We start from the raw sequence: 27,331 nt of genomic DNA, 5'->3' as shown, positions 1-27,331 counted from the left end.
CTCATTAACTTAAAATTTTAAAATAAATGGTATTTCATCTCTCTCTCTCTCTCTCTCTCTCTCTCTCTCTCTCTCTTAGTTACCAAAGAGTCTTGCCTTATTTGGAATCTGATTATTTTGCATACCACTCACGCGTTCCTTGTCTGCGTTTCCATATAGGTTCCTTCCATCTACGCAATACACTCACCTTCACGAGTTTTCCAGTTGGATTTGCCACGTGTATTCCAGTCTTCTTCTCCGAACTAAAATCATTAAATTCTCTCTTGACACTCTAATTTATTAAAATTACAAAAATAAATACCTGAGGCAAAATAAGTTATAATATTAATAATAATAAAATTGCTAACATTTCAAACTGGTGCGCAAGTAATTAATAGCCAACTAGGATACAATTTGCATTTGGTGTTTTAATTTGATTGCCCGCTTACCTTCTTTTAACTCTGTATTCCCCGGCTACACAATGGCCTTGTCGTAATAATATACTGTGCTGATTATTTAACGGTTAAATCAAGGTGGAAGTAAATGAAAACCTCCACCTAAAGCTGACGCGCCAAAGATTCTTAGCAAAATCACCTTGCCATAATCAGCAACCTTGCACGGTCACGGAATATGGTTAGGGAAAAAAAAGCAAAAGAAAGTGGCTTTCACAAAGACTTTAACTTCAAGCTATTTAAGGGCCCCCCCTTGTATATCTGTCGTTTTGCATAAAAAACCTGCATAAACAATAATTTTTAAAAAAAAAAGAAGCAATAAAAAATTTAAAAAATCAGAAAACGCTTTTCTTCCTGATTAATTTCTCCTACACGAACCACCTTTTAATTCCCAAATCACCCAAGTAAAACAAAACGCGGACCCTGTCAAATCATACAAATTTCCAACACAATACGACCAAACCCCAAAAATTTTCACTCGGAAATATCAAACGGTCATGGTCTTATCTCGTTACTTACGGAAGTGGTGGTCATCCGTAGTCAAAACACTATCCACGAGATATTATAAAAAATGAAAAATGAACATCAAATGCAATAAAATATAGAATCATAACCACTTTAACAAGTTGAGTAGACGACTAAAATATGGAAAATTTAAACATAAAAAACGAGTCCACTGAATCTAAGAGATTGACTGATGTTTAGTCGGGGTATGAAAGATAGGGGTGATTAGATGGGCCATCTGTTATATTGGGTCACTAGTCGTCTTAAGTATTACAAACAAAGACGTTCAGAAGGTTGTAAGTTTGGGCCCCCAGTAGAAAGTGGAAACCTAATCAGCCTTTGTTTCCAGACAAATGCACGATGATTCTAATGTAGAACTGATGTTATACGACCCAACCTAAAACTATACCTCTTTATCTTATTTAAAGAAAGCAAGAAATTGTAAAGAACTGCTTTCATTCACACACATTGAAAAAGAAAATAAAATAAGCAAACAACTTAATCATGGAGATGCAGAATATGAATTATGAAAGAAAAAGCTTCCCATTAACACATTGTTTAAAAGTTAAAAAAGTGCCGCGGCCCAATGCAATATAGAGAATAACCTAAGTTATCACCACAGCGTCAAGATCAAGAATATATTATTATTATTATTACCAGACAGCTAAAGCAGCAGCTCTAGAATCTGGACCACCAGTTTCATAGAAAATCCAAAATGTTAAAAACTAAGTTTTCTAGTCTTCCTTGCACATGAATTAAAGAGGGAGAATCTGAGTTATGATTGTTATCTTTTACTTTCTTGTCGTGGTAATTTTTAATCATTACAGGTTTAAACAAAGTTTTTTCTTCTATAATGTGGTGTCCAACCTTGAGAAATAAAATAAAGTGCAGTAGAAACAAAATGACGGTTTCCTTTCCTTTATTTGTTCATTCTGTTTCCGGCTGTCCCGCTTTATTTTTTTTGGTTCCGCGCTTTGTTCTTTTTTATTTTTGGAAGCATGAATAAATAAAAATAAAAAGAGAAAGGCCAACGCAAGATTACAAACCCAACGTACATGTACGGAATGGGCCCCAATGGGAGGGTTGAACGTTTTGAATCTTCAAAGCACAGGGTTTGACAATGACCTAATTTGAACAATTGAATCTCCTTCCAGCATTATTATCTCCGAGTTCACAGACTCTTTTATTGCGGGTGGGGTGGGTTATTCAGGTGACAGATTCAGGACATTCTTTTATCTCACGAAATTTATTTTCAAGACATTTTTTTTTATTATTGTTTTAACACTAAACAAAATAAACATTTATTGTGTTAAAAAATTCATTTTAAAAAAAAGTAATGATCGTATTCAATTTGTTAGTAACTATAAATGTAAGATATTTTTTGCTATCTTTATTAATAATAGAGGAATTTATGGTCCATATTTTCTCTGGTAATAACAGCTAAAAAAACAATTGGCCAGGTTGAGGCTTCTGTTGGCGTGTTGCACATCCATGGTTTAAACCGAGAAAAGTCAATAACTTGCAACCAAGAGGATCCGAGTCCGGAATTGTCGGGGCAAGCCACAACAAAGAGTCAAAGACTACAGCGGGAAGAGATGGCAGATGGACCCACAGATGTGTCAAACTTGCAAAATAAATTTGAGTTTTCTCCTAACATGTCACAGAGAAGTGTGGTGTAGAAACAGATTTAGCTTTTATAAGTGGAAGCAGAAAGCTGACCATACCCTTAACCACTTTTTCCAAAGCCTCCTTGAAACTTAAACAGTACAGGCGTGAGACGAAACTACGTACTGTGTGACACGTGTTTATTTCTTAGAGGGACACGGATCCTTTATTCGCTGGCTTGCATATCACGGACTCCCAGCGAGGAGAGAGGCCCGCTTTGGCTTTTGCTGACTTCGACACGGCAGAGTGTAGGACACGTGTATATGTATGTTGGGGCGAGAGCCTTTGTGGTGGGACCCAAGTTAGATTCTGAATAATTGAGTTATTGACGCCTGGCCAACAACTTCTATACACCATCATGTGACACTTGTCCTCGTGCTTTTTTACACGCGTCCTCGCTACTAGTACCCGTTCGCCTCTTATCTTCTCTGATATCCCACTGCTTCCCTTGCCTACTTACACACGATTTAACCGTATTCCGAAATTACCCTTTTCTTCTCCCCTCCTTTGCCTATCTTTATATATATTCTTTAAAAAAATAATAATAAAATAAAATAAAACTTCGTATGTCAGATGACAAATTTTATTTGTTCTTTTTTTTATTATTATTTTGTAAATAATATTACTATAGTCGTATGATAAATTTTCATGAGATTTTGTTGTTTTATATTAATATATTATGAATTTAGGTAGCTTTCTTAGTTAGGATCAATCGCACTGAAGGTTGACTATATATTTATATGTATCTAGAAATATATATAACTAAATCATTACCAAAATTTTTTAAATAATTATGTACGAAATTTCGAAAAAATAAAATGACTTCTCTCTAATTTGTCGTATATGCATACTTTTATTGTGCAAAAATATCCAATGCTTAACATATATGGAATTACAGGCAAATGTGAGAACGTGGACCTTTTGTTGATAGTATATATTTTACCGGTTTTCTTGCCGTTATTTTGGTAAATATTATGACGATTTTTTTTGGTCAGATGATTATGATTGGTAATTGTTTTTATACATAGAATGTATGTTTCTAAATAAATTTAATGTTATGATATATCTAAATTTTTATATCTTATATCTTTTATATTATATTAATAAGATGGATTATTTTTTCATGAAATTAAATGAATTGTTAAAGGAGAAAAATTGATTGGAACTTCTATCGCGTTGGCTATTCAATGTGAAAGGATAGACAAAACAAAAAAGAAAAAAGAAGAAGAAAAAGCTGTTTAAAAAAAAAAAAAAAATCTGTTATAAATTCATGGTTTGGGTTTCTTGTTTCGATTTAAAAAGATTCTCCCCAATGTTATGTATATCTTAGATCCTTAGCATATTTTTAATATTTGTGAGATCAAATAGTTTAACAATATATATATATGTATATATATAGGACCATACATCATTTTTTTATTATTTATAATTATTTTAATGGTTTATGAACTGAATCAACAAACTATAAATCAGCTGAAAAAAAATTTCTAGATGGTACATTTTTTATAATAGTATGGTAATAAATAATGCAATAAACTGTATGTTTTTGTTTCACCTAGATAAAACTTAAAAAATAGAAAGGTGGTTTTTATGAAAAGGATCTGACAAACAAAAGGGCATGTAAATAAGTTTACATTTTTAATTTTTACTTTCCCTATGGATTTCAAATCGATTTCGTAATTTAAATTACTGTGAATATACCTTTAGTTCCTCTTCCAATTTTAATGAGTTTAATATAAAAAGAATCAATTGCTTAAAAACACAGAATGCTTTTTATAGTGTTAATCTACCTAACATATAACCTAAACTATTATTATTATTTTTTTGGTGTATTGGTAAGCAAGCAAGCCCACAAGCAAGATTGTATCTAGGCAGGGTCGCAGGGTAGTCCATGAGAATGGCTATTGCCATTCCAACTGCCCTAATTAAGGGGCATCTAAACATAGTTGTATATGTAAAATTCAGGTGCTGAATTACTAATACGCTACCGAGTATGGAGATTATATATTTATCGAGTGCAAATAAATTATCATGCATCAAAATAACTTGACATGGGATTTAATTTAATTCCAAAATGCTCATCTGGCTGTCCCAACTTTTGTTAAGTTGCAGTCCTTTGCGATGTGGCTGTCCAACTTTTTCAAAGTGAGTAATATGGTTAATCTAATATGCTGTCCTAGAAGCAAAATATGGAAGGATTGTAAAATTACAACTAATAAATCATGTAAAGCATTCTATGGAAACGAAAAAATAATTATCTAAAGCCAGACAGAATAGAAAAGCCTTTGCCTCGGAGCATTGCAATTTTGCAAGACGTCATTATCAGATACACGTGGTGTAACATGAACCCGCAAAGCGAAAGCCGCTTGAATTTTATCTTTTTTTTTTTTCGCCCTTTTGTATAAAGACAAAAAACCTCTTGTAGTCGCTATATGATCTTAATCATTAAGCTAGAAGAAATAAGATTTGTTGTCACCATCACATTTCACTAATATGGACCTTTTAGATAGAAAAATTTATTTCTTTGAAGTTCATTATATATATATATATATATATATTTTTTTTTTGTTTTCTTCTAACATTCAATTTTACTATTTTTTTTTACTCGTTTTGGATTGATTTGCATACAGATTACTTGTTGCTTCGAATAAATTTGAAACATAACATGCACAAATCGCTATATTTTCATTTTTTTTTTGTATTTACTTCGTTTTGTATAATAGATATTCCATTACACATAATTAATTTTAATGAAATACCAGTCATAATTACTTCTTGTAAAAAAAAAAAAAAAAGGGAAAGAAAAGAAGAAAAAGGATAATATTCTAATTACTAAAATAGCCTCTCTGTGTTGTGATTGCCATTTTCGTTTTTATTTTTATTTTTCTTGGAAATTTTGGCGGAACACACACATATATGGTGGGGTGTGAACTGCAAGTCAGTACGGCTTTAAAGAAGCAGTGACACGAATTGAGCCGTGGAAAATTGAATTGAACTGGAAGCTAGATAATCACAGCCGTATATGGCTAACTCAAACTGTGAGTGTTTTAAGATTCCAATCCTTGCAAAGGGCGAGAGTGACAGCGTCCCTACTTTTACAAGAGTTTGGTTGATGCCGTTGGATTGAAAATGTCTTGGAGATATGCACCTCGTACGTAAAGCCTCATAATTTTCAGGGAAAAAGCAAGAAAAATGGGAAAGACAGACAGGTGTCCCCCCTGTTTGTTTGCCTTTCAAAACCATCAATTCCAACTCCTTTATGACAGCACGGACCTTGCCATTCTGCCGGTGCATAGCAAAATCTTAAAAATCTTAACGCCATAAATTATCATACACGTGGCGGAGATCGATTAGGGTGACCTACCAGTCTGGGTCAATTATAGGTTTGATATCCTGGAAAGAAAATGTGGTGGAGGTTGTTAGTGCAGCATCGTCTACGATGCAGGTGAGCAACAGGGGATTAAAATCTCAAGAGAAGGTGAATGCTACGTGTGGGGTGTTGATGTATGATCCATGATGAGGGTTAGCGTAGGATGCAATGATGTGGAAAGAATATGGTTCTTCTAAGGAATATAAGCGTCCGATTCGGAAGGATGGTAGAGACTAGACTAGTGCTGCTTTTCTTCAACTTCCCCTTCTATTTCTATAGAAAAGACTCAAAAAGAGAAAGAGAGATAAATAGAAGATGAGAGAGGAGGCTAAAGATATGAGCTTTCAGAATGATAATCAAACTCTACTGAACGGTGACGCCACGAAAGTCTCTAGCTCTATATTTTCATCTCTCTTGGCCTCTAATGATCGTGATTATCTTCTTTCTTCCACTAGCAACCAGGTTTCTCTCTCTCTCTCTCTCACATGGTTTTAGATTTCGGAGGCGTCCGTCTAGTACTCCAGTAGGGGTAAAGAGTGGCTAATTTCTCACAGGAAACATGATGTATGGTTTTGGTAAATAATACTGCTTCTTGTACGGCAGTTTGATAGAGAGAATAAGTTTTGGTTTTTCAGTTTACTTGAAAATTTTCCGTTAAACACTTCCGGGAGTGATGCTTGCATACATATATATATATATATATATGTGTGTGTGTGTGTGTGTGTGTGTGTTTGTTTTGCCTTCTCTTGTAATTAATCTTTGTTCCCACTCAAGAAATATTTTTAAGATAATAAGATTATATCTAAAAAATAAAAATAAAAATCTTAAGATTTCATAAACTTAAAACGCTCATCTTTTGCATACCTTGGTCTTGCCTTTCCAAAAAACTGTTCATAATAAAATGGGAAAATAAATAAGTAAAAACTCGGTACATCTTCTTTTCTTTTTCTAAATGATTACGTGATAATCTTTTTTTTATTTTTTTTATTTTTTTTGTGTCCTTTTTGGGTTGATCGGAGTTAAATTTGTGGCCGTAATTTCAGATGGTATTTGGCCGTAATCTCAGATGGGATTTAAACTTATTTTCTTTAATAACTGGGTCTGGAAAATAGAGTGGATTAATCATTTCGAGAAAACAAACATACTAGAATATTTCTGTTTGGCACTAAATAGTCAAATTATTATTATCAAATTTTTTATTCGTAGATAGGAAGTTAGAAAATTCTCAGATTTGGTTGGTATTTATATAGCGTGGGTTTGTTCAACTAACTAATTATATTTGTGGATTTAACAATGGATGAAGAAACTCTACTATTGTCCGCCAGTTATCATCGTCGTGTATCAATGACTGGTTTGCATAGTAGCCAGTAGGGTTGGTTGGAAATTATTCATTTTTCAATTGTTCTATTATTTGTATATTCTGAAATTACTTATGTATTATTTAGTAAAATTTTATGTGTATTGTCTTATTTCATGTGGTAAAAAGGTATAGAAACTAAGTTTTATTTGAAGAATAATATTCTTCATACATGGTTAAAAGCTACTGGATGTTGTTTCCTATACATATTGTTTGCAAACTTTGTAGGCCTCGGCATACATGATTTTTTTTTTTTTTTTAATGCTTTTCAGTAATATGGGTAGGGGAAATTTAGTATCAGATCTTAATCATATATGTGGTGGGTTATCACCGATGATTATTGCCAGTTGAACTATTCTAATATCTCTTTTTGTTGTTTAATTCTTTTGATGCTGTAATTCTCGATTTAGCTTCTGTTTGATTATGCAAAACAAAGTTCTTCCGGAAAAAGAAAGAGTTTAATTATCTTAGTTGTAACTTTTTTGTTCTATTTTCGGTGAATGTAACTTTTTTGTTTTTTTAATATATATATATATATATATATATTTCATCTCTTCTAGCTTGGCATAGGAGATGAGCAGTCAGTCCTATATAGTACAATCCAAAGGCAGTACGTACACTTGAAGAATTAAAGTGCATTATTTTTATTTCATTATTTATCTATTTAATTGTTGATTTTGCATGTAATTAAGCCATTCTCTTAGCAATTTAATTTTTCGATTATATTCTCCCTCATTTGTTTTAGGTTTATTCACAGTTCCTATGCATTTATTGGGAAGATAAATTTTCATATATACTTAGAATGAACGATTATAACAAATACTTAGTGATTTGTTTTTCATTTTTTAAATTATAACAACATTTTTATGGTTAGATGTGATTAACATTTTTAGTTTACATGGGATTTATGCAGTGATTATATATGTGTCAGTGTGTAATAATTTTGAACAAAACTCTATTATCAAAAGATTTAAATGTATTTGTTCTATATGTAATGGTACATTTCAATCTCTAAATGAGCATATTTATACGAATTGTTTAATAATTAAAAACCATAGTACTTGCCAGTACCCCAAAAAAAAAAATAAAAAAAAATAAATAAAAGAAAAAAAAAGAAAAAAGAAAAAAGAAAAAAAGAAGTAATTGTCGCTTGTTTTTAATTGTGGATAAAGTGCAGATAATAGCTTATTGACGTTTTATATATTATCCCTATTATTATTTTCTGGATTTCTTTTTTTTTTTTTTTTGTGTGGGTAAACTATTATTATTTTCTCGAGTTGGATATTAATTTCTTCGCTTTCTTTTTTTTGGTGAATATATTAATTTCTTCGCTTGGATGCTAGTTGTCACGAGGTGCACATGCCAAATTGGCGGTCATAATCAATATGGGTTCCCACGATGTGTTGGCCACGGCCAACCAAGCCGAAAGGACATGTGTCACCTAACTATCAATTTAGCCTCACATTAACGCTAGCCACGGTACAACACGTGGTCCGTTTCCATCTGTACAATTGTGATTTGGTGACACGTCATTTTCAATATTTCTTTTTTGGATACTTAAAGGGTGAGTATTTCTTTGATGGGGAATCTTTCTGTATTTTCCATCGTAGCCGTTCTCCTCCCACCCTCTCGAATGGATTGTTTGCTTGTGGGTATCATTCAATTAGCCCATACACCATTTTGCTTGCTAACAATATCTGCTGCTCCTATTCCTAATTGGTTGGATTTTGGTTATTTGTGATTTTTTCTTTTCTTTTTTTTTTGGTTATTTATATATTTGTTGCTTCGTTAAGATCAATGGAGTTAATATCAAAGATTTTTTCTTTGGTAAAAGAATAAATAATTGCGTGGGGCCCAATTGAGAAAAAGGTAAAAGTAGAAATATGTGTTATTTATGGATTTATTGGTAGGAGTCAAAGAGGGAAAACTTTCATTATCAATGTGGTTTTAATGCTCTGCAAATCTGTGTATGTGGTAGGTGAGGATTTCTGCTCTTGATGGGAAGATAGTTGGGCTCTACTTCGCAGCCAACTGGTATCGGCCATGCCGGGAATTCACCCAAGTTCTGGTGGATGTTTATGAGCAGCTGAAGAACAGTGGGTGCGTTTTTGAGATAGTGTATGTATCGTCGGATGAAGACTCTGATGCCTTTAACGCCTACCTTGCGTGCATGCCATGGCTTGCAATTCCATTTTCTGATTTGGAGACCAAGAAAGCCTTAAACCGAAAGTTCGATGTAGAAGGTATTCCTTGCTTAGTTATTTTACATCCTAATGATACCAAGGACGAGGCAACCTTGCATGATGGGGTTGAACTTGTTTATCGCTACGGGGCGCAAGCCTTCCCTTTTACTAAACAAAGGTTGGAGGAATTGGAGAAAGAAGAAAAAGAGAGGCATGACAACCAGAACTTGATCGATTTACTAACAAACCATGATAGAGACTATCTTTTGGGTCATCCAAGGCCTGAACATGTAAGTCCAAATTGCAGTATAACAAACTAGAATTTTCAGTTTAGGCAGCTCAATTTAGATTAATTCCCACTTACAAGCCAAATTTATAGAATTAGAGAGGTGTCTATGAAGTTGGTATTTGGAAAAATTCACATTTTTACCAAGTTATAAACCAGCTCCTGGTCCTAGTGTAAATTCACTATGGAAAAGCCAAAGTTGTGGACCAAAAGTTAGCGACTTTGTGACAAATGGGTAGAGTAGAGTATAGCTGCCAGGTTAGTTTTGGCTTATATACTTATGCCATGCCAAGGGATGAAGACTCATGGGTATTTGCTTCTTTATTCGTGCAGGTACCGGTTGCTTCCTTAATAGGTAAAACAATTGGGCTGTTCTTCTCAGGACAATGGTGTGTCCCATGCGTTAAGTTCATCCCCAAGCTTATATCCAGCTACCACAAGATTAAGCAAATGGTAGCTGATAATCAAGGCGAGGATTTTGAGGTTGTATTTGTATCCAGTGACCGTGACCAAGCATCTTTTGATTCCTACTTCAACACTATGCCGTGGCTTGCACTGCCTTTTGGAGACCCAAACATCAAAAACCTTGCCAAGCATTTTGATGTCAAAGCTATACCTTGTTTGGTAATTTTAGGACCTGACGGGAAAACCGTAACCAGACACGGTAGAAATCTGATAAACTTGTACCAAGAAAATGCGTACCCGTTCACTGACGCCAAATTGGAGTTATTAGAGAAGCAAATGGATGAAGCGGCCAAGGACCTGCCTCGATCTGTATCCCATGCTGGGCATCGACACGAACTGAATTTGGTCTCGGAGGGCAATGGTGGAGGACCCTTTATATGCTGCGATTGTGATGAACAAGGAACGGCTTGGGTTTATCAGTGCCTTGAATGCGGATACGAGGTGCATCCCAAATGTGTGAGAGTTGCCGCAGTGGATCGGTAGGCAGCCATTTGTGGAAATTGTAGGGTCGTGTTTGGCTTCTGCTGATGATATATTTGTCGCTAATTGTGTGTGTTGGTGATATGCACCGGTTGGTACCTGTTGTATTATCTGATTACTGTTTGTTAATTAGTTTAAAGGATGAGATTCCCTCGTTGATCCCATTATCTCTATAGAATGTGTTCCCGATCAACTTGGGACTTTTGACTGTTTCTAAGCCATGTATAACATATTTACCGCTTACAAGAGTTACGAGTAAATACTCTGTTTCAAGCAGAATCTTTTCAGTCTATTGGTAGAATGTCCTTGGTGATGTCCTGCAAATTGTTTATTAAACTTCAAACGGTATGCTACATAATTTTGCCTTTGTCAAGTTGTATGTAAATTTACACTTTTCCTTTTTTTCGCTAAAAAAAAAAGTGGCACCTTTTTATAACGTTGCAAATTATTAAAACCTAACGAAGTGATAAGAAGACAGAGCTCGTTAGTTCAGCGTTTTTATTTGCCTTGTAAAATTGTTCTGCCGCTAGGCTGAGGTACTGTCCATCTCAAAGGGTGGAGATCCTGGAGGACATGAAACGAATGGGAAAATAGTCTTGACAAAAACTAATAAGATCCAACACTAGAACTTGAATTATATCAAGTAAATTTAGTCTCATTTTTTAAATAACGGTCATCCTCAATATGAAAGTAGGCAGAGCCCATATTCCGAGAACTAGGCGTGTTATACGCAGTAGAGGGTATAGTTTTTGCACAACCTGTGCGATATGTCTGGCAATAGTACTTCATATGAACCTCCAACATGACGAACTTGTGCATCTCATTCCCTATTTTCAGTTTGAGCTCATAATTGTTACATCCTAGAACTTTTGGAGTGTTATAACATGATGATCTTAAATTAGATTCAAATATTTTTAAAAACCTTCTGTTTAATTTTAAATTTAGTGGCTTACATTGATTTAAAATTGCAATGAATAAAGCCACATGCATCATGTGTCCCTCCCGTGGTGAAAAAAGTGGGACCCCAAAAATCCGGAAGTTTCCATCTACTTTCCTCCGTGTCCGAGTTGTTCCGGAAAGTTGGTTATAATTTTGGTTATAATTTGCCCCACTTGCGTTAAGGGTTGGGTTGGACTTTATGTCAACTCTCTTTTCCTCTGTATTTTCAATCAAAAGAAGCCAAGAATTATATTTGTTTTGTCAGGTTGTTCATTTAAGATGGCTGCAGCCCATAGGAGGTATTTACATGCAGTTTTAGGTCGTCTTCCTTTTTAAGGCTAAATGGACAAAACATCGCTATCTTTCTTTTATTTTATTTATTTCTTTGGGTAGGTATAGAGCTCCGAGATGCCAAAAACGAAGTGCCAGAGATTGACACATAGTATGGTGAGAATTACTTATTTAGACAGTGTTTGGTTGTACGAATAACAACGTTCAGTTTGATTACAATTCAAACAAATGTGGAAATCGAATAACGATAGATGGACTGAATTTCTTTGGTCACCGTAAACAAATCGAAGTTTCTAAGTAACACCTCTTTTTGAATTTTTTTTTTTGTCCTTTTTCTTTTTTACAGTCTTATTTTGGCAATTTTCGAGGGGCCACGAAATTGATAATTATCACTCTTAATTTTTATGGTTATAGTGTAGAATAGTCCAATTGCAGTCGTAATTTCATTTATAATCCGGAGTAAGCCGTGAAATAGTCATCGTTGAGTGCGTATCGAGCGAGCACTTTGATTATGTGTGTAGGAAGTACCAGTAAGCCAAGTGGTAAGTCGAGCAAAAGTAAGATCTCTCACTTTCACACACACACACACACTCGCTCTTACATAATCACATCCCCAGTAAGATACTTCCACGGCGTCCACGTGATATCGGTCCATTTGGATTGAGAGACATCACACACTTGTTTATTCAACGGGGCTGATACTATTCCTACCCGTTAATCAGTTTGTCCATTCAACTTGTTAAACCTCTGCTGTAAGTTGAAATTCAATGAATTTTAAAGAGTGCTAAAGAATCGATGAATGATTTTTATTTACCAATCGGTTGTAAAATATTTGTGTGAGCAGGAAACTTGAAGATGGTAGTGGACAAAAATAGTTTACTCATGGAGGAGGAGGGAGCTCTGGAGGTCGGAATGGGTAAAGCCGTAAGCCTTATTTTATTATTATTTTACAGTTGTTTTCTGCTAAGCTTTAGATTTTTATGCGGCTGCAAAGAATAGCGTATTAGCAATCCTAAACTCTTAATTTAATCTAAGAGCTTTTTATTTTCCAGAATATAGAACTGTCTCTGGCGTTGCTGGGCCACTGGTTATTCTTGATAAAGTGAAGGTAAACTAAACTTAAATACGTGCACCCCTGTTTTGTGTTTTTTATGATGGATGGTTCTTTACTGAAAGCATGACTTGTTTATGAGTTTTTTTAGGGACCCAAATATCAGGAGATTGTCAATATTCAGCTGGGAGATGGAACGGTGCGGCGTGGGCAAGTTTTAGAAGTTGATGGCGAGAAAGCTGTTGTGCAGGTTTATACTTCTGCTGCTGCTCTGTTATTACTAGCTTCGAATATTGATATTTGAAGTGAAATTTGACTTTGTAATACAATCATGTGCGAAAATGTTTCAATAGCAAGAGAAAATGATAAACGGTGGTTTGGCTTTTTAATTTAGTTTTGAAACAGTTAATGCGATTGCTTCATTGCATAATGCATAGCTCTGTTATGAATATTAAAAAAAAAAAGAAAAAAAAAAAAAGGGAGTTTGGAAGAAAAGCTTCTTAAGCGTCAGCCTTGAAGCATTCTGTTTAAATTCTAGTCATAATTTGTGATTGCTTGTTGAAAGTAACTAGTCATTTTTATTTCTCCAGGTTTTTGAAGGAACATCAGGAATTGACAACAAATTTACCACCGTGCAATTCACCGGGGAGGTAGAGAGCAGAGCACAATTTCTTTCAAGATTTTAGGGTGGTTACCTACTGATGGCCATAAATTTAGTATGTTTAAACTAGCTTAAACTAGCCATAACAAACTATTAGAAGCTTATTTTTGAGCTATTTAACACATATCCATGAAATACTAGTTGCCTTTTAATATCTCGCTGTAAAACACTTGAATAATTTATGCACTAATAATAATTTTCAAAAGAAGTACCTATATTGGTAATTCCCTTCAATTGCCTTCTTTTTGAAGGTTTTAAAGACACCAGTTTCATTAGATATGCTTGGGCGCGTATTTAATGGCTCAGGGAAACCCATTGACAATGGCCCTCCAATTCTTCCTGAAGCATAGCTGGATATTTCAGGAAGCTCAATCAATCCGAGTGAAAGAACTTATCCTCAGGAGATGATACAAACTGGGATTTCTACAATTGATGTTATGAACTCCATTGCTCGCGGACAGAAGATTCCTCTTTTCTCTGCTGCTGGTCTTCCTCACAATGAAATAGCTGCTCAGATTTGTAGCCAGGCCGGTCTAGTAAAACGGCTGGAAAAGTCTGCAACTCATAATCAGGTATATATTATACTGTCCATATCCAATGCTTTTAAGTTTCATGACGATTGTGCAGTTCTCTACCTTTTGTATATAGCACTGTACTTTTGAATGTGTTTTACATCATTGTCATTCTATTGGCAGCCATATAGTCATCCACGTTACGACGTTTTAACAGAGTTGAAAAATAAGTGATTCTTCTTTCATTCATATATGCCTATAGGATGAGGTAGAGGACAATTTCGCCATTGTGTTTGCGGCTATGGCTGTAAACATGGAGACAGCCCAAATTTTCAAGCGTGATTTCGAGGAAATGGATCAATGGAGCGAGTGACTCTTTTCCTAAATCTGCTAACAATATGCGGAATTCAATACTAATTTTACATTTTTGGACATTTCCAATGGTGTGTATATATATATATATATATATATATCATGTTGTTTCAAACAGGATTCTGCTATTAATCCTCATCCCTTCGGTTTTCATATGTGCAGGCCAATGACCCTACCATCGAACGCATTATCACTCCTCGAATTGCCCTCACAACTGCAGAATATTTGGCTTATGAATGTGGGAAACATGTTCTGGTTATGCTTACTGATATGAGTTCTTATGCAGATGCTCTTCGTGAGGTATAAATACTGTATCTTTCATTCACTTACTAGCATATATATATATATATATATATATATATTTATATTTATATGACTTTTCATATATGTATGAAGCGGAAGTGGAATTAGTTTATTTAATTGACTGCAGGTTTCTGCTGCTAGAGAGGAAGTGCCTGGAAGGCGTGGGTACCCCGGGTATATGTATACCGATCTGGCAACAATAGATGAGCGAGCAGGACGTATTGAAGGACGAAAGGGCTCTATCACTCAGATTCCTATTCTTACTATGACTAATGATGGTAATATGCAACTAAACATATAATATTTTCCTGGCATATAGTTTTCATAATAACCCTATTTTGATCAGACTTCAAAAACCTGTATTTGGTTGTGTTATATAATCGACCAGATATTACACATCCCACCCCAGATCTTACCGGTTATATCACTGAGGGGCAGATATACATTGATAGGCAACTCCACAATCGACAAGTAAGTTTTGACTTTTGAGTAGCAGTCTTTAAGGTTCTGTTTTGACTGGAAAACTTGGTTTTGTTCTCGGAAATTTGACTCTTTAATTTGAGAAATGAGACTTGTGTCCAAGGGGTCCTTTATATTCATTGTACAACATTGATTATTTATTTGCTTGTTTTCATTGGACAGATATACCCTCCAATTAATGTTCTCCCATCACTTTCACGATTGATGAAGGTACATCCTGCTTTATTACTATTATTGTTATTATTTTTTGAACCATGTAGATCCTGCTTTATATGCTGGGGCTCTCTTTCTTACACATTGCTTATGAATTGACAAATAGAGGAATGATTGTGAAAATCGATTGTTTTGGCAGAGTGCTATAAGGGAAGGTATAACTCGTCGAGAACATGCCGATGTGTCAAACCAGGTATAAATACGAGTTATAATTAGTATAAATGTATGATTCCCATGTCCACTTCCAATTTCCGAAGCTGGTTAAAATCTTCTTCTTGTGGGTTTTCTGTTTTGGCTTTTCAGCTGTATGCAAACTACGCAATAGGGATGGATGTCCAGGCAATGAAAGCTGTGGTTGGAGAAGAAGCCCTTTCTTCTGAGGATCTGGTTTCTCTCTCCCCGAATGCTCTTATTTATTTTCTTTTTTTGGGAAAAAATATAAAGTAGTTTATAAAAACCAAAAAAAGAAGAATGATGTTATTTCTTTCAGCTGTATCTAGAGTTCCTGGAGAAATTTGAGCGGAAGTTTGTGACGCAGGGAGCGTATGACACCCGCAACATCTTCCAGTCACTTGACTTGGCATGGACGTTGCTCCGAATCTTCCCCCGTGAGCTTCTACACCGTATACCCGCAAAGACGCTGGACCAGTACTACAGTCGTGAAGCTACAAATTGATCAATTTTTTCTCTTTCTTTTTCTTTTTTGGTTCCGATTGTAGTTTATATTCGTGGGTTTATTACAAACAAACAGGAACATGGAATATCGATCCATGGAAATTTCTGGTCCAGGTCGTCGAGTCAATAAATGAGTTTTTTGCTCTTCTTAGTTTGTAGTCGTGCATATGCCTATTTGTACGAGTAATTATAGGCACCAAGCTTCCATTTGAAAAATACAGAGCTATAATAATTGAAGTATTAGACACTAATAATAACCTAAATAAGGACGTTTTCAGTTTCTGCTTTTAGAAGCAATGCCAATATGGTCCACATTGGTTTGGATATTAATTATATGTAACAAAATATGCCTAAAGTCTATGCTCTGCATTTCAGCCAAAATAAAAAGGGAAAAAAAAAAAATCAGTGCTCTGCAATTTTTATTTTTTTTATTTTTTTATTGACCAAGATGAGGAGATTTTCAACATTATGCAATATGGGGAAAAGGGAGAGGATGAAGGAAAAGGAAGTGATACCAAAAATGTAAACATTGTGTCTGTGGTATAAGTTTTCTCATTTGGCCGCTGAAAACTCGATTAGAGATGTAAAGTTTGGAATTTTTTAATTCTATTTAAGGCAAGAAAAAAGAGAATTTATCCTTTCCTTCTATATAAAATTAAAATTCTTTTCTTTTCTTTTCTTTTTTTTTTTTGGGTAAGATTAACATTCTTGTTGTTAGTACCATATACTTATAAATTATTAGTACCATATATATATATATATATATTTAATATAGTACCGTATACTTGAAAATAAACAAATTGACAATTTTGAAAAGCAAAAAATTGTTCTTGGAATGGATAATTTTGTTTTCAAAATAAAAAGAAATATTTTAATTCATGGGCAACAAATACAAACCTATATATTTTGCTCTTTAAGTGATTTTTCTATTTTCATAACTTAAATAATAAAACGCCAATTAAAATATCTGCCCCTTTCGTTACTCCCTTTTTTTTTTTTTTTTTTTTTTCATTTTTGTTTTCCTTCCGTGGGAGCTGAGAAGGGAGGCAGTTTTAGGTGTCCAGGTCTCGTGGTCCGTGGCCCATGGGCCACAATGTTGGGTCCGGAAATGATCTTATTTGTTTATTATATTTTTTTGGTCGGGGAACGCCACCTGTTTGTGTGGGTTTATAGGAATTATAAATGTAGTTACTAATATAAATCTAAACAAAACGGTCTCAGGAAACGCGTATTAACACTAAAGTTAGCTCCAGAAGAAGAAACGGGCACCCACTTTTTCTCTCTCTTTTTCAAAGCGTCTCTGAGCGAAGATGTGTTGGGAGAATGATGCTCAAGACCATCCAACGGGGAAAAGCAAAGCACAAACAAAAGTAGTACAAGCAAGACAACAACACATAAATACTCTGCTCTGAAACGTGTTGCACCCAATATAACCAAAACATTTCTTCGTAAATTCAATTCCACTGCACCACCTCAAACTCACTCCATCTATCTTTCTCTCTTGCTCTCTGTCGCTCGCTTTTTTTTTCCTTCGACAAGCAAGCCCATCTCTCCCAAATGGGACACTGTTTCTCCAAATGGTCCAGAGAAATCCCAATCTCATCCTCCTCTGATTCATCACCTCATCGGTTCCGAGATTCAAACCAGAGAACCCAAGAGCCGTTCAACCCAACCCCATCAAGACCAAGACCACCAGGGCTTCCTGAGTCATTTTCTAAGATTCCAGAGTCTGAGATTGGACCCATTTTGCGCAAACCGTATGTCGACCTGTCCTCTATTTACACCCTCGATAAAGAACTGGGAAGGGGCCAGTTTGGGATCACCTATCTTTGTACCGAGAAGGCGACGGGTAGACAGTACGCGTGCAAGTCTATCGCCAGAAGGAAGCTTGTGACGAACAAGGACGTTGAGGATGTCAGGAGGGAAATTCACATACTCCAGCACCTCACTGGGCAGCCGAATATTGTTGAATTCAGGGGCGCTTATGAGGACCGCCACAGTGTGCATCTGGTGATGGAGTTGTGCTCGGGAGGCGAGCTTTTCGATCGGATTATTGCCAAAGGGAGCTATTCCGAGCTCGAAGCTGCTACCATTTGCAGGCAGATTGTGAACGTGGTTCATGCTTGTCATTTTATGGGGGTGATGCATAGAGACTTGAAGCCTGAGAATTTCTTGCACGTCAGTAAGGACCCGGATTCCCCTCTAAAGGCCACCGATTTTGGACTCTCTGTCTTCATCGAGCAAGGTTAGTCAAGTCAGTCTCCTAATTTTTTGATTATGCAAGTTAACATGTTTACATTCCCTGCTTATTAATTTAATAATAAGTTTAGTTTTCGTGAGTTTCTGGTTTTCTTAAGAGTCTTGGATTTTTAATTATCAAATTGATACAAGCTTCCAATGTTTTCGAGGAAAATCAACTAAAATGCCTTCTGTAATTTAGGTAGGAACAGAACACCGTTTGTGTTCACATAAATCGTAGGGTTTTGGATATGTATGTTAGGCCTATCTCCACACAATTTTCTATGCTGAATTTTTTGTTTTTCATTTCTGTTGGAGCTTGGACTTTAATTATTATGATAATAATTGTATATCGGTGTTAATAGTCCAAAGTCCAAACTTGCGTAAATTTTGCTCTAGAGTCATTTGGGGTCAACCCGACCAGGTCAATTCGAAAGGGGCTGGTTTACCAAGTCAACGATTTCTGTGTATAAAAGGAGGATAAGGTAATACAAAATGAGATATCATGTGGCAGATCACATCAAGAGACATTCATGACAAATTACGCACTAGCCTATCCGACACCTGGTGGATACGTTTTAGTGACTGGAATTAATTGACCATCAAAATAACACCACTGAAGGTAGTGGCCAAGACCATGATTGGAAAAAGATCTATTAAAATCATATATGAAACTGTGGCTACAAATTTAACGTCTTATTAACTCCCTTTTTTAATGGGCTCCACTCTTTTTGACCACCCATACTGAGCGGCAAAAAATTGAACTGCCATGCTCCCCAGTCTTAAAGGAGCAAAAGCTTGATTGCTAATCTCTAGAAATTTGATGTACATGATATGCACAAACCATGAAACATGTTAATTTTCGTAAAAGCGACTATTAGTATTAAGTGACAGGAAATTTCACGATAATGGAAACTGCAGTGACCATAGGAAATGCAAGGTGTATGTGTGTATCGATGACAATGCAAGGGCATATCTCAAGAGTTATTATGTTTGACTTTGTATGTGGGATTCAGTTTCATCATATGCTTATAATGAAATTTGAAGTTAACATTTTACCAGGGAAAGTGTACAAGGACGTTGTTGGAAGCGCATATTATGTGGCCCCAGAAGTCTTGAAGCGTAATTATGGGAAGGAGATAGATGTATGGAGTGCGGGAGTCATTTTATACATACTTCTTAGCGGTGTGCCTCCATTTTGGGCTGGTAGGTATATTTTGGTTCCTTATATTGATTGTATTTTGTAGTCAGTGAGTGATTCGAAACTGAAAAAATTGTGAGGGACTGAAAGCTTGTACTTTGATGAGGCTAGCTTAGAAAGAGGAACAGTTTTTCTTATTTGTCTAAAATCGTTATCTCTCTGTTCAGGCTAGTTGTTATTAATTTCTTCTAATTAATTCTATGGTTTTGACATGTGTATTAAAACTTTGCTATTTTAGAGACCGAGAAAGGGATATTTGAAGCAATTTTAGAAGGCAAACTTGACTTGCAAAGCCCACCATGGCCCTCTATATCAGCTTCTGCAAAGGATCTTGTCAAGAAAATGTTGACGATGAACCCTCAGAAAAGGATTACTGCAGCTGACGCCCTTCGTAAGTAAATATTTGCTCATCAACAGTTAACAGGCAAACATTTTGTATCCGTTCTACGTGTTCACTTTGGCAAGCCACATCGGTTATTCATCTTTAGATAATTGGTTTATTAGACAATTTCATCGTAAAGGATTCAAGCCATTCAGTCAAATTATGTAGAGTAATATACAGACATGTTACATGTAGCAGACTGTTAATTTTTTTTGCTGATACATTTTAACCAGAACACCAATGGTTGAAGGAAGATGGTGAAGCATCTGACAAACCTATTGACAGTGCTGTTCTAATTAGGATGAAGCAGTTCAGGGCAATGAACAAACTGAAGAAACTTGCTCTAAAGGTATGATTTAATGTACAGAATGCAAAATTTCATTTGATTAAATTGTTTTGTGGCTGAGGGTTAAAATGTTTCAATGATGTCTCATATGATCAGAAGTCTCTAGCATTAGAATGGAGTTAGCTACGAAACGAAATCTTCATAAAATCTGGTTCAACCTGGAAAGTCTTGGATATAAAAAATGCACGTCACCAATAGATTCTTTGCTATTGGGTATTTGTTTTATTAAACCACTTTAGTTAGGCCAAGAAATAAGTATTTCCAAATCTATATGTGCGTGTTTGTTTTTTGGTTTTGCTTTTTTTAATCAAAACATAATAAATTGTTCTTGGAATGTTTGGAAGGTAATAGCAGAAAACCTGTCATCAGAAGAAATCCAGGGCTTGAAACAAATGTTCAATAACATGGACACAGATGGAAGCGGTACAATCACATTGGAAGAACTCAAAACGGGATTATCCAGGCTCGGATCCAAACTTACTGAATCAGAGATAAAGCAGCTGATGGATGCTGTGAGTACTATTAAACCAATGCAGTATTATCTTCTTCTTCAACAAAACGAAGGTCATATTAGATGTGTTCTTTCTTCAGGTCACTAAGAACTGTTTCTCCTTTCTTCCTTTCAGGCCGATGTGGATAAGAGTGGGACCATTGATTACATAGAATTCATTACGGCTACAATGCATCGGCACAGGCTTGAGAAGGAAGAAAACTTGTATAAGGCTTTCCAATTTTTCGACAAAGATGGCAGTGGGTTAGTGTACAATTCCAAGTTGAAAATATTCCTGGAGCTTTTACTTTTTACGAATCAGAAAGAGGGTTGGAATTAGTTGAGAGATTTCATTATTTTATTCACTTGGTTTTGGTTCCTTGCAGGTTTATCACAAGAGATGAGCTAAGACAAGCTATGTCTGACTATGGTATGGGGGATGAGGAAACTATAGATGAAATCATTAATGATGTCGATACTGATAAGGTAAAGTTTTTTTCTGTATTTTAATAATTTAATGTAAATAATTTTTAATTTTATCTTTCTGTTATCTAACTTTTTTGGTGGGATTTTTGTATGTAGGATGGTAGAATCAATTACCAAGAGTTCGTAGACATGATGAGAAGGGGAACATAAGATTATGAAGAGAAACAGCGATAGAGAGTTAATTATCGCTTGTAGCATACAATGAGCTTGTAAATAAAAGTCAATTAAAGCTCTATGGGTGTTGCCTTTGAGTAGCCTTGTAATTTCAAATGCATGAATAAGCATATGGTTTCAAGTGTGAACAAATTATAAAAGCCAAAAAAAAAAAAATGATAAGTAAAATCTTGAAAACCAAGTATAAAAGCCAGAAATTGAAAAATAAAATCAATTACTTTTGATTCCAATTTGGAACGAACACGCATAGATGGCTTACAATTGCAACATAAAAGTTAACTTGATGCATTTTTCCAATTTTTGTTTTTTATTTTTTAAAAACAATTTATTATATTTTTCAACAAAAAATATTTTCCTCCGGCATTTTTGTTTAGTTAAATGTACGTCGTCGTATCACACGGATTTCAGGAGCAAACGGATTTTTTATTTTTAATTATTTATTGTTCTTTTAAATAAATGAACGGAGCGAGAACTTCTAATATAAGATGACGCCGCTCTTTTCCCTCTTAAGATATGGTTAGACGATTATAGAGAAGGAGCGAAATGCTTACCTTCTGTTTCCCCGCTCCTTTAACAAAGGCTTTCGTCACTTCACCTTCTCTCTTCTTCGTTTTCTTCCCTCCAAACCCTAAGATTACAGCCTGTCCTCCTTTTGCGTCTACTTCTAGGATTTCAAGAATCCTTAGAGCCACTTCTACTTCCACCGGAGTATCAATTTCCGACGGAAACGACGAGGCTCTTGCCGGTCATAGGAACAATTACAGCGGCGTGCGGTTGGAGGAGACTGTGGCTGTCGATTCTCGCAAGCTCAGGCTCGATTCTTGGATTTCTTCTCGAGTTAGCGGCATCAGTAGAGCGCGCGTTCAGTCCAGCATCCGATCCGGACTTGTTAGTGTTAATGGCCGGATCGTTGATAAGGTAACTTGCTTCAGTCCGCATGGTTATTCCGACTTTATTCTTCTTCTTTTTTTATTTTTTATTTTAAAATTGGATCTATAATCGATCTGTTTTGAGTTTATTAATGCAGGTTTCGCATAATGTCAAAGCTGGTGACAGAGTGAATTGCACAATTTCGGAGTTGCAACCGTTGAGAGCCGAACCTGAAAATATACCTTTGGATATTGTCTATGAAGATGATCACGTTCTCGTTGTTAACAAACCAGCACACATGGTACGGCGGCTACCTCTGGACTGTTTGTCACTATCGACTAATCTGTTTGAATAATTCATGCTTTTGTTTCTTTTTTAGAAAATTATTTAGGTTCATAAATTCTCATTTTGTTATGATTGAGTTCTTTCAATTTTTCTCTTGTTTGTTGAGTTGAATGTTTTTATGCTCTGATGAACCTTGCGGTTTTGGTTCTTGTGATGAAATTACATTCTTGTCCTGTGAGTTAGGTTGTTCATCCAGCACCTGGAAATGCTACAGGAACATTAGTAAATGGAATTCTTCACCATTGCAGCCTACCAACGGTTGCATTTTCAAATCACGATGGTCTTTCTGATTCTGAGGATAATTGTGATGATGGATTAGGCTACTTCTCTGTGGATCAAAGTTCTAGCACATGTCAAGCATCCGTGCGTCCAGGAATTGTGCACAGATTGGACAAAGGAACTAGTGGATTGCTTGTTGTTGCAAAAGTAATGGAATAAGTTGGTTAAAGTTGCTTGTATTATTACTTTGGCTAAATATTCAGTGAGAATTGAGATCGATATGAATTTTTACTGTTCCTTTTTTGTTTGTTATTCTGATGGCAGAATGAACTTTCTCATGCACATTTATCTGATCAATTCAAGTTACACACAATCCATAGAGTATACATAAGTCTTACATCTGGAGTACCATCTCCCCTTGCTGGACGTGTTGATATTCCGATTGGTCGTGATTCAAACAATCGGATTCGTATGACTGCTATACCAGGACCAATTAAAAGTAAACAGGGACGGCATGCTGCTAGTAGGTGATGTATGGCTCTTCGTTTATTTCCAGGTTAATTAAGCTATTTAGATTGCTAGATGTTATATTTCATGTTACTTTATGGATTTTAATCTTAATAGGAAAGCAAAACTGCTTAAGAATTTAGGTGAGATTCTATTGTCAGTCAAACTTTATGATCCTTTGATATGAAACCTATAGTGATTTTCCAAGTACTGCCATTGGTCATTTTGTACTCTGCAAGTTGTGTAGAAAATTTTAGAAAGTAAAATTTCTGTCCCTCAACAGTGAACGTGATGAGATTTAATGAAGCTAAAATCTTTTCAGGTTCTAATGGATGCATTATATGTATTAAAAGTTGGTTTGAGCTTTTTCAGGTACAAAGTAATTGAAGTACTTGCTGGTGGTGGTTCTGCATTGGTTGAGTGGAGATTGGAAACTGGGCGCACTCATCAGGTGGGTGTACAATTCGATAGTTTTGTCCATTCAATTAATACAGTAAGGAATATTCAGGATTTATGAATAACCACATAATGAAATAAGTTGTTTTTTGAAACAAATATAATGAAATAGGTTACAATATGCTTTTGAAACCTTACTGACTGATGAACAATTTTCTTAAGTTTAGCCTGACTTGCATGTTCTTTTGAGATGAACAATAATGTTGTTTCCTGGGAACTGTTTATACCCTTTCTGTTGTTCCCTTTTAAAATCTTCTTATTTTAAATTGGAAGCAAGTAGTGAATTATAAATACCCAGTAACTTCACATATTTGGATTATGTCTAAAAATTTGTGCATTAGAATTTGGATTGATCAATCATTTGGTTTTGTTGTAAATTTATTAAAACTATGAACTGAGTTAGGTTGTGCTGGATGATCTAGATGATGAATTCTAACACTCTGAATTTTGATTTCAGTATAATTATCAGAATTGAAATGTAAAATCTGATGTGCTCTATGTTCAAGGAGCTTTAACTTCTTTTCATGTTTCTGAAGTAGATCCGTGCACATGCAAAGCATTTGGGTATTCCTCTATTAGGCGATGAGTTGTATGGAGGGACCAAGAGCATGGCTTTGTCACTACTTTGGCCCAGAACGCCTTCTAGCTGTCATGGCCAACTTTCACAGTTGGTCTCTGAGTTTGAGAGGCCATGTCTTCATGCTATGGCTCTGAGGTAAGGATTTAGCACAGCGTACAATATTGCTTCTCCTTTTAACATTGTTTAGGTTTTAAGTATTGATGTTTGACCATTGCTTTGTAGGTTTAAACATCCACATACAGGGAAGAACATACACTTTTCATGCCCACCACCTTCAGATTTTGCTGAGATATTGAACCAACTCCGTAAATTTAGCACTGCAAAGGTATTTTCTTCAAGTGCTTCATAAATATTAGTATTACGTATCCCTGTGTTTAATATTCATAAATATCAATATGAGATATGCCCACCCCCTTACATTAATACTAGGTGATGGAACCCTGGGATTTTGGTAAAAAAGGACTAGTTAGAGCTCCGAGAATGCTGGTGTTAGATTTGTTACAGTAACTAATCCACATAAAACACCCTCCTCTCCTCGCCTTCTTTATTTGTTATGTCCTCAGGTGACCAACCTGCAGGGTTTATGTACTCAAACCATTTATCGTGTAACCGCTTATGAATAATTAACTCAATTATATGGCATAGGAAAATTTAGTTCAGCTAAATAATGAAATTGAATTTTGCCCTATCTGAAAATCAAAGCGTTTGATCTGCAGCCATGATTCTAGGAACGGCTAAATTCTTTTGTTTACCCTTTCTGGGTGCTAGCTTTCCACAAGCAACCTGATGGGATGGAGATTACCAGTAGTGGTAGAAACTAAGCAGACCACTCAAGCCCGTAAAAAGGTACTAGTGAAGAGGGTAGCGAGCTAGAGTTGATCATCTTCTGACTTCAATACTGGGCTCTCTAAATCAAGCAACTGAGCAAGAGGGGCGCCCAAAATGTTGACGCCCTTAATTAATCTCTTTCGAAAAGGATGAAAAATAGGTCATCATAAATATCATGCTTGTGGGAGTATTTTTTATCTATCGCATCGCAAGTTCTCTTCCCAAAGGTAATTTCCAATTGCTATTTTTTAAACTTATGTTACTAGGTGGGCATAATTTCTAGTAATTTTTGAAAACCAATGCCAATTTAGATTGTATTCGCTCTCTTATCGGTATTAAAAATTTATTTTGACAATCTTTAGGGTTAAAAGTCCATTTGGCATATAATTTGAAATGGTCGGAAATTAAAATATGAAAACGTTATTATGTGTATGATATTGAAAGATCGTAAAGCATGATTTCAAATGCTTTAGGAAAAAAGTTTACAACTTTAAGACATTGTTTATTTTTTTATTTCAAAATAAATAAATCAATTAAAAACGACACCTTTTCGGCAGGAGATATATTAGCAACTTTTTTTTTAAAAAAAAAAAATAAATAAACGGAGGAAAATGTGAAGCGGCATTAAATAAACATAGCGCGGTGTATACCAAATTATCATATTTTAATATTTGATTAATTTATGTTTAATTATAGTTATTACTTTAAAAGTTTATTTATCTATGACTAAATTATATTCATATATTAATCAATAAAATATTGACAATAGCTTTTGATATGTATCTTGGTGAATTTATTTTTGAAGAACTAAAGACTACATTTTTGAAAAGCAAATGATAGCAGTTTAGTAAATGAAAATTGAATTGGGCCGGTTTTCGGTGCAAATTTGCATATTATATATCTTGACCCTGACATCACTGTAACTATCCATATAATTGAAGTTATTAAAATTTGACTCCTAGTTAAAGTTCTTAAAATTTGGCTCATGCTGACATTTGTGTCTGCAGATGGTTCTGTTGGGAAAATGGTTTCCCCTACAGGAGTCCGAACTGTTGATCCAAGAAAAATAAAATAAAATAAAAAATAAAATATATTACACTATATATTTTTAAAATTTTTTTTATTATAATCGAATATTTTTGTATTTATATTTTTTACATTATTGGATATTTTCGTATTTATATTTTTTATATTTTTATAATTTCATGAAGCAATTGCAATTAAAAAAAACATAAAAAAATATTCAATATAATATACCTTTATTATAAAAAAAAAAAGAAAAAAGAAATCCATAAGCAAGGGTCCTGCGTATAGCTGTTTGTTGACTTCCCATGTTTATCCGTGGATTTCCTTTTTAAAAAGCATTCAGGCATGGATGTCAATTCGGTTCAACTGATTTCTTATATTTGTTTTTCTCAAAACCAAATTGAGCCGATCGAAAAAATTGTTTATTATTTTATATTTTATAAAAATTTTAAAATAATAATATTTATTAATAATTTGAATTAATTGTTATTATTATCTTAAATTAAACAATTTAAAAATATTAAAAAATTATATATAATAAGTTTGATTTGATTTGGATTAAAAGTTATCCAAACCAAAATAGTTTGATTTGGTCCCTTTGAACTTTTTTTATGTTAATCAACAATAAAATTCCCTATTTTAAAAAAGTTAACAATAAAAACCCTAAAAAGTTAATGTTAAATTACATAGGAGACCCTACAAAATAATAAAAACTAATTAAAAGAGACTTTTTCTTCCTGTACAATTTTTGTTAAATTAATTACATAAGCGCTTATTTCAATATATATATATATATATATTATTTATGTGTTTAAGTTATACCCAACACTCATTTTTAATACTTTTTAATTATCAATTATCATTCAACTTTTTGGTTATTTATTTTACTTTTAAATAATTTTAGAAAAAATTGAAAAGTAATATAAGACAAATATACTAAATAAG

At 34.7% G+C, this 27,331-nt stretch overlaps 4 protein-coding genes across 6 annotated transcripts; all 4 read left to right on the top strand.

Moving 5' to 3' along the window:
• Positions 1 to 6,127: 6,127 nt before the first annotated feature.
• LOC107422751 (probable nucleoredoxin 2) lies at positions 6,128 to 11,033 on the top strand. Its single transcript, XM_016032261.4, has 3 exons — positions 6,128 to 6,432; positions 9,306 to 9,800; positions 10,130 to 11,033. The coding sequence occupies exons 1-3, from the start codon at positions 6,286 to 6,288 to the stop codon at positions 10,742 to 10,744; spliced, it is 1,257 nt and encodes a 418-aa protein (XP_015887747.1). The 5' UTR covers positions 6,128 to 6,285; the 3' UTR covers positions 10,745 to 11,033.
• A 1,305-nt stretch (positions 11,034 to 12,338) lies between these two features.
• On the top strand, positions 12,339 to 16,531 carry LOC107422815 (V-type proton ATPase subunit B 2). The gene is given in 15 exon segments (XM_060817121.1): positions 12,339 to 12,513; positions 12,816 to 12,887; positions 13,024 to 13,079; positions 13,174 to 13,272; positions 13,613 to 13,672; positions 13,935 to 14,255; positions 14,458 to 14,542; positions 14,545 to 14,584; positions 14,729 to 14,867; positions 14,998 to 15,148; positions 15,259 to 15,341; positions 15,513 to 15,560; positions 15,703 to 15,756; positions 15,867 to 15,950; positions 16,054 to 16,531. Coding segments are annotated over 15 exon segments (1,509 nt in total). The 5' UTR covers positions 12,339 to 12,482; the 3' UTR covers positions 16,240 to 16,531.
• Positions 16,532 to 17,445: 914 nt separating this feature from the next.
• LOC107422810 (calcium-dependent protein kinase 29) lies at positions 17,446 to 21,687 on the top strand. Of its 2 annotated transcripts, none has more exons than XM_048475434.2 (8): positions 17,446 to 18,483; positions 19,524 to 19,682; positions 19,916 to 20,068; positions 20,293 to 20,408; positions 20,750 to 20,917; positions 21,032 to 21,159; positions 21,282 to 21,381; positions 21,478 to 21,687. In XM_048475434.2, the coding sequence occupies exons 1-8, from the start codon at positions 17,796 to 17,798 to the stop codon at positions 21,529 to 21,531; spliced, it is 1,566 nt and encodes a 521-aa protein (XP_048331391.1). In that variant the 5' UTR covers positions 17,446 to 17,795; the 3' UTR covers positions 21,532 to 21,687. The 2 variants fall into 2 exon arrangements, with proteins under 2 accessions (XP_048331391.1, XP_015887797.1); XM_016032311.4 differs by having other exon boundaries at positions 17,450 to 18,483; positions 19,539 to 19,682.
• A 334-nt stretch (positions 21,688 to 22,021) lies between these two features.
• Positions 22,022 to 26,541, top strand: LOC107422437 (RNA pseudouridine synthase 2, chloroplastic). Of its 2 annotated transcripts, XR_003055673.3 has the most exons (9): positions 22,022 to 22,473; positions 22,583 to 22,726; positions 22,954 to 23,196; positions 23,314 to 23,516; positions 23,869 to 23,947; positions 24,492 to 24,667; positions 24,755 to 24,857; positions 25,249 to 25,587; positions 26,368 to 26,541. XR_003055673.3 is itself a non-coding variant. In XM_016031890.4 (8 exons), the coding sequence occupies exons 1-8, from the start codon at positions 22,099 to 22,101 to the stop codon at positions 25,252 to 25,254; spliced, it is 1,329 nt and encodes a 442-aa protein (XP_015887376.1). In that variant the 5' UTR covers positions 22,022 to 22,098; the 3' UTR covers positions 25,255 to 25,715. The 2 variants fall into 2 exon arrangements, 1 of the variants encoding a protein (XP_015887376.1); XM_016031890.4 differs by lacking the exon at positions 26,368 to 26,541 and having other exon boundaries at positions 25,249 to 25,715.
• Positions 26,542 to 27,331: the final 790 nt, after the last annotated feature.

The sequence above is a fragment of the Ziziphus jujuba genome, chromosome 5 (genome assembly GCF_031755915.1).
Source record: "Ziziphus jujuba cultivar Dongzao chromosome 5, ASM3175591v1".
Classification (NCBI taxonomy): Eukaryota; Viridiplantae; Streptophyta; class Magnoliopsida; order Rosales; family Rhamnaceae; genus Ziziphus; species Ziziphus jujuba.
Note: the sequence above shows the minus strand (reverse complement) of the source record. Positions and strands in the feature narration are given on the sequence as shown.